Source organism: Cydia fagiglandana, chromosome 1 (assembly GCF_963556715.1).
Source record: "Cydia fagiglandana chromosome 1, ilCydFagi1.1, whole genome shotgun sequence".
Classification (NCBI taxonomy): Eukaryota; Metazoa; Arthropoda; class Insecta; order Lepidoptera; family Tortricidae; genus Cydia; species Cydia fagiglandana.
This window is the reverse complement of record NC_085932.1, coordinates 17911917-17922115: the sequence shown is the minus strand read 5'-3', so window position 1 is coordinate 17922115 and position 10199 is coordinate 17911917. Positions and strand designations below refer to the sequence as shown.

General features: G+C 40.4%; 2 protein-coding genes across 3 annotated transcripts in view; both read left to right on the top strand.

Annotated features, from left to right (window-relative positions):
• Positions 1–2511: 2511 nt before the first annotated feature.
• On the top strand, positions 2512–6782 carry LOC134670966 (BOS complex subunit TMEM147). Its single transcript, XM_063528793.1, has 5 exons — positions 2512–2698; positions 2780–2921; positions 4088–4210; positions 4572–4777; positions 6581–6782. The coding sequence occupies exons 1-5, from the start codon at positions 2622–2624 to the stop codon at positions 6720–6722; spliced, it is 690 nt and encodes a 229-aa protein (XP_063384863.1). The 5' UTR covers positions 2512–2621; the 3' UTR covers positions 6723–6782.
• A 1577-nt stretch (positions 6783–8359) lies between these two features.
• Positions 8360–10199, top strand: part of LOC134665801 (uncharacterized) — a 152859-nt gene continuing 151019 nt past the window's right edge. For both annotated transcript variants that reach the window (XR_010098420.1, XM_063522791.1), the window contains exon 1: positions 8360–8872. Coding sequence is in view for 1 of the 2 variants with exons in the window: in XM_063522791.1 (XP_063378861.1) it covers positions 8531–8872 (342 nt within the window). In the remaining variant the exon portion in view is untranslated. The remainder of the gene's footprint in view (positions 8873–10199) is intronic.

Here is a 10199-nt window from a genome sequence, read left to right as displayed (position 1 = left end):
TTAATTTGTGTCTGAGGGTGTTATTCCACCCGTCCAATTTCTTTATCCAATCCAATGTAAATACCTATGTGTATTTGGCGTCTCACATTTTGCTTAGTGAGAGACGTTGACCTTATTGTTTGTTGCGTTTTCGCATGCCTACATTTTCCGTTTTTCAATATTGTTTTCAGTAGGTATCTATTATAGAGGTATTTAGAAATTCAAGTACTTTTGGAAATACGTAACGATTTTGTATGAGGTTCGATAAAATAACTAATATAAAAATAGTTTAACCACACATGACGCAATGAAATGCGTTGAAAGTTCTACGTACAGTCACCACACAGAATTTTTATGCCATTTAGGGTTCATGCTAAATTGGAAATTCTATATCGTAAGTATTGAACAACCAATTTAGCCAGGACTCTAAATGGCGCAACAATCGCGGAGAGTGATGGTACATCCCTACAAAAGAGATCTGAATTCAAATATGTTAAAAGCTTTACAATAAGTACATGTACCTTGTAATTCACATATCAACCATACTATTTAAACATGCATACAAAAAAAGGTAATGTGGCCTAAATAAATAAACTTAAATAAAATATATTTGATATTAAATGCAACTCTTGATGGTATTTTTCCAAGGCGTCAGAAAATTAGTTTGAATTCAAATTTTATGTCACTTTTCTAGTTACGTGTTCTATATGACTTATATGTCGTTATATGTATTATGTTTCCGAAAATAGAATATTGCTAAATTAAAAAAAAACACTAAAACCAGTGTCCTTCCTTACCGTAAATGCCTACTACCTAGCTCTACTGTGGTAATGTAATCGTATACAGTATATTTTTTTTATTTGAATATATAGAGGTTACCTAGCCTATGTTGGTCATCACTTCTTATTTATTAAATTAACAATAATTGTTAGTATTTATATTAATTTATAAAAAACACACACACTTCACAGATCAATTGTACCTACCTAAAACTTAATGCAATCATGCAGGGTCTAAACATGGTTACTGGAAACTTAATAGTGCTTTCACACAATACAGACATCATTTTACATTTCATCTTTTGCAATAACACATAAACAATCAATTAAAAAATATCCACTGGGCCATATTCGAATTTCAGTATTATCTAACAATGTAGGTACAGGAAGATCATGTTGGCTCCCAAAAACTTGGTACTTAATTTTTTTTTTTATGACTGTTAATAGTGTTAATAAAACATAAACTGACTAAACCAAATAAACTCACCTATTATAACAAATCAATCCAATTAGAAACCATCAGCCAAAGATCACAAAAAAGATTCACCAACTACATGTTTAGTATAACCAACTATCCACAAGTTTTCAAATATAAAATTTAAAATTACAACTCTCAAGTTTAAAGTTATGTGTATACATGTACACAATAATGGGAGCACCCTTGTTTGCATAATACAGACAGGTTGCTGCTAGCAGGTTTGAAAGGGTACTGATGAGTCCGTCCGGAGCAGCCACCGAGCGGTGGCTAAGTTTTCCTCCGGACAAATAAATTTCAAATTCTCCAAACCTAGCCCTGCCATTGGTTAACATACCCTTTACTCTTTTGCGCGTGTGCTAAAAAACGGAAGGGTTGAACAACTTACCCCTTTTTTATCAACCCCTGCACAATCTATCCTTTCTATATTGTTGGCACCCCATTCAGTATTATCCTTTTAAAAAAATTCAAGCAATTGATATGACGCCTGATAGCTATTTCTAAGTATTTTATAAAATGCTTAATTAATTCTAAATATTTAAAAGCAAAATTAAATAATGTGTATAATACTTACTTACCACAAAGAAAAAAAAAACACAAAAACAACCTAAGTTCAAATTACAAAAAGAAACATCTTTAGTAAGTCTCCGTCATTGTATTCCATTGAAAACACCCCTTCATACTAAAAAAAGGGGTAAGTAACATAATAAAAGTTATAAATTACTCGATCAATTGAAGCAACAAAAAATCTCCTCTCCCGCGATGATATCATTTCCATTATACGTGCGTGAGTTTGACATGACTTACAGAGAATTATATTCCTAGTGAGTATTATATTCTTTGATCTGATATTATAGTTTATTTTAAAAGTAGCGTATTAAAATTTGATCCAAATAATAATTCTATATATAATGTAACATAAATAATAACGAACTATTTTATTACTTTCATCTTTTACATGTTAAATTCATTCTGCATCTTTACAACGTAAAAAGGAATCACTTAACATTTCGTATTACGCAATATCAGCGCATATAAATATAATAACAATTTTGTTTAATACCTTTACTCTGTTTTTAAAAAGTTTACTATTTTAATATTAGTTATTTAGTAAGTCTTGTAGTAACATAGCCATTGTATAATGTAAATAGAATAAAATAAAAATTGGATTTTATTCATGTACACTCCACTTCAGTGCCGAAACGTAAAACGGAATTTAAAGTAATCATGGCTGTCACGTCAACGTAACGTCAATGTCACTTTGACAAATGAATTGGAATGAAAATGGAATGAAATTTTGGCTGTGATTTGTAGCATTATTGATTCTTGTCTTTATTGAGTAAATATTACTAACATTATACTCAAAATAAGTTAAATAATTAATAAAAATGACGCTTTATCACTTTGGGAACTGTCTTGCGTTAGTTTATGCGCCATATCACATGGCCTACAAGTTTTCCGGAGTGTAAGTGAGAACTAAGATGTTTTTTTAGGTTAAGTTAATAATCTAATTTGGCCTATTAAAATAAGAAAAGCTATGTTACAGATCTGAATATGCAACATTTTCCAAATGTGTATACGCCGGAGGTCTGTACATCTTTACTCAGTTGTGCAAAATGCTACTGCTTGCTACATTCTTCCCTGATTATGATTCTAACCAAGCAACGGGTGAATATGATGTGTTTTTGGTAAGTTGTTACGGATTTACTACAAACAATCAAACATATTACTTTTCAACTTCACAACTAATGGTATAATCCAAACAAGACTGAACTAAAACATTTCTTTGTTGAGTTTAAGTTTAAAATAGTAATAAAAACATTTTAAAGTTTCTTTTAAGTAAAATTATTGGAATTGGTACGCTCTAACATACCATGAAATGTGAAACTGGACTCCTAAAAAGTGTCCAACAAAAGGATAGATGAAATAACCTCTTACGGGTGTATTTATGATTTCTGAGACAACTGCTGTTTGGTGTTTTCCTGTCCTGTGTACCTTAATTCATATCATATTACATGACAACCATTTTTTTTAAATATAATAATTTATTGAAAAAGAGTGGTAAACCTAGTGATGTCCTACAATAACACCATCAGTCTTAAACAGTGGCATAGACAGTATAGACCAAACTTTTTTCATTCATCCTTTAAAAATACATGACATGATATCATGAAAAGAGCATAATTGATGGCTCCTCTACACAATGGCCCAGCACCGGCCACTCCAAGGGACACATTTATGCATTAAGAGGGAGCAAGTGATATTGGTATCTCATTCTACCATATGGCTGCGTCCCTTGGAGTGGCCAGCACTGGGCCATTGTGTAGAGGAGCCGTGAAATGTTTTACCACTGAATAAAAGCAAGCATATTATGTCTATTTAGTAGACATGCGCAGAACCAAACACATAGAGGCCCTTTTGACACATTAATGAGACATAAGGGGTACACCAAATGCTGCCATTCCTTTTCAGGTTGTCTGACCATCTAGATTTATTTATTTACAATTTGTTTTCTGTTGGACAACGGTCAATTATATTTAGTATCCACTTGTCTGTTTTCTCAAGGTGCACACTACTCTGGTGTGTGAGCATTATGCACATTTACATATTATGTATAGCCATATCCCATTTGCACACGATGGCATCATCCACATTCAGTATGAAGACTGTTTTGGTTCATTGTCATAAAATATGTCTGAGGTCTAATTGCCACGATCCATACAAAATATATGAAAAGAGTCGTGGCAATTAGACGGAACCACAGACATATTATTGGAGAATGACCCTGTTAGGCTCCATTATTTATCTTTATATGAATAACCAAATGAACTAAACAAACTTGTACTTTTTTCAGGAAATCCTGAAGGCTACTGTAGACCTGGCTGATCTTCTTGGGCTCTATTTTGCCATTAATTCTGTACCTGGGAAGGGCCATGCGAAAATCCTCACAGCTGCTATAGGCTGGGCTAGTGCAGAGGTATCATCAATTTTACAAGCTTTCATTTAACTTGCAATCTTTAAATTTTGCAGCTAAATTAGAACCACTTAACTTTATTTGATTGAGCTGAAACTTCACACACATATGTAAGTTTGATGGCAATGGAATATTATATAAAATCCCATATTAAATTTGCTAACTTTCGTAACTTACTGTAACTTTCTGATTACTGTCACTCATGAAAATTAAAAGTACAGCACCATCTGGCGGCGTGTAATTGATAAAATAACACCAAGCTTTATCACGCTGTCACATAGACAAATACCAACACCATACCCATACCATACAGTAAAGTAACTGTTCTATAAAAAAAATATTCAATATATGCACTCTGCTTCAGGTTGTCGTGACTCGTAGCGTGATGCTATGGGTGGGCGCGCGCGGCTCCGAGTTCGACTGGCGCTACGTGCGCGCCGCGGCAGAGTCCAACGTGGCGCTCCTGCAGCACGCCGCCTCCGCCGCGCTCGTGTGGCTGTGGACCCGCTCCGACCTGCCCCGCAAGCACGCGCCCGTCGTGGTCGCGCTGCTGGCCCTGTCTCCCTACAGGTAAACACAACATGGCGCTCCTGCAGCACGCCGCCTCCGCCGCGCTCGTGTGGCTGTGGACCCGCTCCGACCTGCCCCGCAAGCACGCGCCCGTCGTGGTCGCGCTGCTGGCCCTGTCTCCCTACAGGTAAACACAACATGGCGCTCCTGCAGCACGCCGCCTCCGCCGCGCTCGTGTGGCTGTGGACCCGCTCCGACCTGCCCCGCAAGCACGCGCCCGTCGTGGTCGCGCTGCTGGCCCTGTCTCCCTACAGGTAAACACAACATGGCGCTCCTGCAGCACGCCGCCTCCGCCGCGCTCGTGTGGCTGTGGACCCGCTCCGACCTGCCCCGCAAGCACGCGCCCGTCGTGGTCGCGCTGCTGGCCCTGTCTCCCTACAGGTAAACACAACATGGCGCTCCTGCAGCACGCCGCCTCCGCCGCGCTCGTGTGGCTGTGGACCCGCTCCGACCTGCCCCGCAAGCACGCGCCCGTCGTGGTCGCGCTGCTGGCCCTGTCTCCCTACAGGTAAACACAACATGGCGCTCCTGCAGCACGCCGCCTCCGCCGCGCTCGTGTGGCTGTGGACCCGCTCCGACCTGCCCCGCAAGCACGCGCCCGTCGTGGTCGCGCTGCTGGCCCTGTCTCCCTACAGGTAAACACAACGTGGCGCTCCTGCAGCACGCCGCCTCCGCCGCGCTCGTGTGGCTGTGGACCCGCTCCGACCTGCCCCGCAAGCACGCGCCCGTCGTGGTCGCGCTGCTGGCCGTGTCTCCCTACAGGTAAACACAACGTGGCGCTCCTGCAGCACGCCGCCTCCGCCGCGCTCGTGTGGCTGTGGACCCGCTCCGACCTGCCCCGCAAGCACGCGCCCGTGGTGGTCGCGCTGCTGGCCCTGTCTCCCTACAGGTAAACACAACGTGGCGCTCCTGCAGCACGCCGCCTCCGCCGCGCTCGTGTGGCTGTGGACCCGCTCCGACCTGCCCCGCAAGCACGCGCCCGTCGTGGTCGCGCTGCTGGCCCTGTCTCCCTACAGGTAAACACAACGTGGCGCTCCTGCAGCACGCCGCCTCCGCCGCGCTCGTGTGGCTGTGGACCCGCTCCGACCTGCCCCGCAAGCACGCGCCCGTCGTGGTCGCGCTGCTGGCCCTGTCTCCCTACAGGTAAACACAACGTGGCGCTCCTGCAGCACGCCGCCTCCGCCGCGCTCGTGTGGCTGTGGACCCGCTCCGACCTGCCCCGCAAGCACGCGCCCGTCGTGGTCGCGCTGCTGGCCCTGTCTCCCTACAGGTAAAAACAACGTGGCGCTGCCAAAAGATAGTGCATTTTAGAATTAAAATTAAAAATTAGAATTAAAAAGTGTCATTCTATGGAACTTGCTAACTATGTAAACAAAAGTCTCTAGTAAATTCACTTAAATTCATCATTCAAAGACAATTTCATTATGGCAGTTTGTTTACATAGTTAGCAAGGTCCATAGAATGACACTTTATGTTCGTTTTTTCTATCGAGTGAAACTTGTTTAATCAGGTTTCACAAAGACCTCTAGATTGTTAGGTACCAATACATTGAGAGTAATTTTAGGTCAATGTTAGATAACGTTGGTAGAGTTAGACCAAGCTAAATTGTCAGCGATTTTGATAGCCCAGACTGTGCAAGTGTTATTTTAAACGTCAAACTTCTATGAAATAATGACGTTTAAATAACACTTGCAATTGCTGCCTACTTAGCTTGGTCTAACTCTAACGTTCATTTTTTTCTGAACCAAATGAAAAACATCAATTTAAAAACAGTATATATGACATCATTCTATTTCTTTACAGAGCGCTGCTTGAAGACGCCGTTGGCTCCCTTCTGTCTTTGAGCGCGTGGTCTTTGCTAGCCTTTCGAGCACTCAACGCTTCAGTTATTGGACTGACCGCATTAGGCATGTATGCTGTATTGGCCCAACAGATTGGGATGTGATTACGTTTTGTATTTTTTAATGTAGTTTAATTTATTATTTAATAAGTATGTGGTGTATTGAGAAAAGGTACCGTTGTTTTATTTACAACCCTTAATGACAAGCACAAGAAGGCATAAGGTTATTAGGTCATGTTAAATATGAAGGTACTTACCGCACCACTACCTTCAGCATGTTCAAGTGTGAGAGAGGCTATTTGCTGTACGTGGACAGGGGTATCCAGACGGGACTGATGAAATCAGTCGATTTGTTCAGGAAAATAATTGGTCAATCTCATCTAGCGTTCACACGTACACAAATTAAATCACCAATTTGCATTCTACTATGAAAATTGGCATTTTTGTGTCCGCACCTGCTGATGTGATCGGGGAATCAAATTGGTATTTGCGTCCGCACGGCCCTGTTCGATCGGAGAATTTCATCAGATTGGCGAAAAATTGTCTCGTCTGGATACAGCTTACGTCCCATAAGGACACGGCGGTGGATTAGAGCGAGATCGAGATATTAATATGATCAGCTAACCACCTTAGTCGCCTTTTCGTAACGGGGTTAGTTTGCGCAAATCCGGTAGTTCTGATTTTTTGCTGAATTGTTTATGATGTTGGCTCAATGAATAATCCATGACATCCACATCGAGCTCCGGACGCAACTTTGTCAAAAATCGAGAAAACCTCGATAATATCAGTTTTTTTTTTAGATTTGGGCCATTTTAACCCTAAGAAAATTGTGGATAATAACACCTTCACAATTTGATTTCATTGTGCTACAACTGCAAAAAATAAGAAAAAATATGATATTCAAGGATATTGGCTCGCCGATCGACGATCCCACCTTTGTCCCAGCCTGGCAAAAAAGGAGTAGAAATTAAAAAGTGGTAACACTGTAGTGTCGTCCCGTTCTCTTATATAAATTGATTTGAAAGGGACGACACTACAGTGTTGCTACTTTTTTGCCAAGTCGTACGCGGGCGTTAGTCTAGATGACGCCAATTTCATACTTGATCAAATTAGCAATTTGATTGTCCCGTCTGGACTGGACATAACTTATAGTATTTACTGACGGTCGCACCGGACCACGTTCTTGGTGCAGACCGGCGCACGTTCGATCGTGTGTAAGATGGTCCGCTATATGTCCGTTTAGGACGCAGCTATAAAGTTGCTAACACACTATCGCACCGCACCAAGGTCATTGTGGGACGCACCCATAAGTAAAAGGGAGAAAGCGATATCTCTTTCTCCCTCTTACTTATGGGTGCGTCCCACAATGACCTTGGTGCGGTGCGATAGTGTGTTAGCAACTTAAGTGAGAACCGAGTACAGCTTGGCAAAAAAGAGTAGAAATTAAAAAGTGGCAACATTGTAGTGTCGTCCCTTTCAAACCAATTTATATAAGAAAACGGGACGACACTACAATGTTGTCACTTTTTAATTTCTACTCTTTTTTGCCAAGCTGTATTATATTCTTTGGTGAGAACGAAAAAGAGATATTTTGACCGCACCAAGATCGTGGGACGGTTGGCAAGCCCGTCTGTAAAGGCTTTTACGGGCATCACGCACGCCTACGTTATCTGTGGTGTATGACGTCTAGCAGCTGTCAAAAATGAGAGAATATTATAATTATGCTGTCAAGTCAAATGTAAATGAAGGCTAGCTGGTAATAGTTGTTTTCGCAACATTTTCCTTACCTTAATTTCCTTTTGCCATAGTTATTTTATATACTTTAGTGTTTAAAACTACGATAGTACGGGTTTTCTTGTGGTTTTATCGAAACGTGAGGAATACAAACATGTTTATTGTTTGTTAGATCGTATATGATCGCGGGGTTAACGAGTATAAAAACGATGCTGAAGGCAGCGTCGTTTCTTTTTATGGTGTCGACAGCAGTTGCAGAAATTACGATACGATGTGGATCTAAAATCGGTACCACTTTTAACAAAACTGAAGACGGCGTAGAAGGACGCTACACCGTGGAATGGTGTACCCAAATACCCGAGAATGCAAAACTTTGGGAAATTCAATTGGAACACACAACTGACAATAAATTTAATGTGTGTAGAAATAATATCACTCTCAGGCAGAAGCATGGAATGAAAATGGCATTTCATTCCCGACCATTGATATTGGACATTACCAATAGACCTGAGTGTAACATTGTAAGTATTTGTTTTTTTATAATTATAACAATTAAATTAGGTAAGTCCAGTTCACAAACATTCTTAAGCTAAGATTCCATAAATATAATAATATCCCTCCAAGGGTGGTACTCCACATACCCAATTTCTTTATCCAATGTGTATTGCATCTACATTTTGCTTTAATGAGAGAGTGAGACACACTGACATTGGACAGATGGAATACCACCCTAAGATGCTGATAATAAGGTTGTTTAGTATATTTTTGGAATATTGACTTGTAAAGACTATGTTTTGTGACCTCAGCCATTTAACATTTTTGTTGTAAGAGTAGTATTATACTTTTTTCTATTGTAGACTATGCAATCAGCTACAAACATTGTATTCAGCAGTCTAAAAACTCTTTATGGCAATATATTGGGTGAATTTATAAGCCACACTTTGCATTTGTATGTCTAAAGAGCATAACCAAAAGCCCAGATGTAAACAACTTATTTATTTTAGCTCTTTTAATTCAGTCCAATCTGAACTAAATCTACAAAATTTAGTTGTTTGAAGAAACTTATTAGGGTTTATAATGTTAAGAAGTAATTTATATTAAAGATTCATGTTCATACACATATGTTTTAATCTCCCCCAGTTATGGTTCAACTCCCAGGGTTAAATTTTGCGCTGGTAGTATAGCGGTGAGAGCATGCGACTTGCAATCTGGAGGTCGCGGGTTCAAACCCCGGCTCGTACCAATGAGTTTTTCGGAACTTATGTACGAAATATCATTTGATATTTACCAGTCGCTTTTCGGTGAAGGAAAACATCGTGAGGAAACCGGACTAATCCCAATAAGGCCTAGTTTACCCTCTGGGTTGGAAGGTCAGATGGCAGTCGCTTTCGTAAAAACTAGTGCCTACGTCAAATCATGGGATTAGTTGTCAAGCGGACCCCAGGCTCTCATGAGCCGTGGCGAAATGCCGGGATAATCCGGCGAAATGCCGGAAGAAGAGAAGAAGAGACACATATGGTTTAATCTCCCCCAGTTATGGTTCAACTCCCAGGGTTAAATCTTGTATTATGCCTAACCTAATGTTAGTTTGGGAACAGAAAGGAGAGCTAATATTTGTCTTCATTCGTCATATTTTTATGCAACCAAAGGTATCTTAATTTATAGTATATCTATATAGTACCCACTGTTGTGCTTTCAAAGCTGATATGTGTTCGATTTTTTATTGACAAATAGTTACATAGCAACAAAATACATAAGGTATGAATTAATTTGATTAAGATCTCGCACATATAAGATTTGGTAAGCATAACGCGCGACGATACTAGAATTGTCATCAGACCATGGTAT

Bases quoted from the DNA above. Each gene is read 5' to 3' on its own strand.
- LOC134670966 (XM_063528793.1), top strand. From the start codon at position 2,622: ATGACGCTTTATCACTTTGGGAACTGTCTTGCGTTAGTTTATGCGCCA. The intron at 2,922-4,087 runs GTAAGTTGTTAC...TACTTTTTTCAG, and splicing joins GTGAATATGATGTGTTTTTG to GAAATCCTGAAGGCTACTGT. The intron at 4,211-4,571 runs GTATCATCAATT...ACTCTGCTTCAG, and splicing joins TAGGCTGGGCTAGTGCAGAG to GTTGTCGTGACTCGTAGCGT.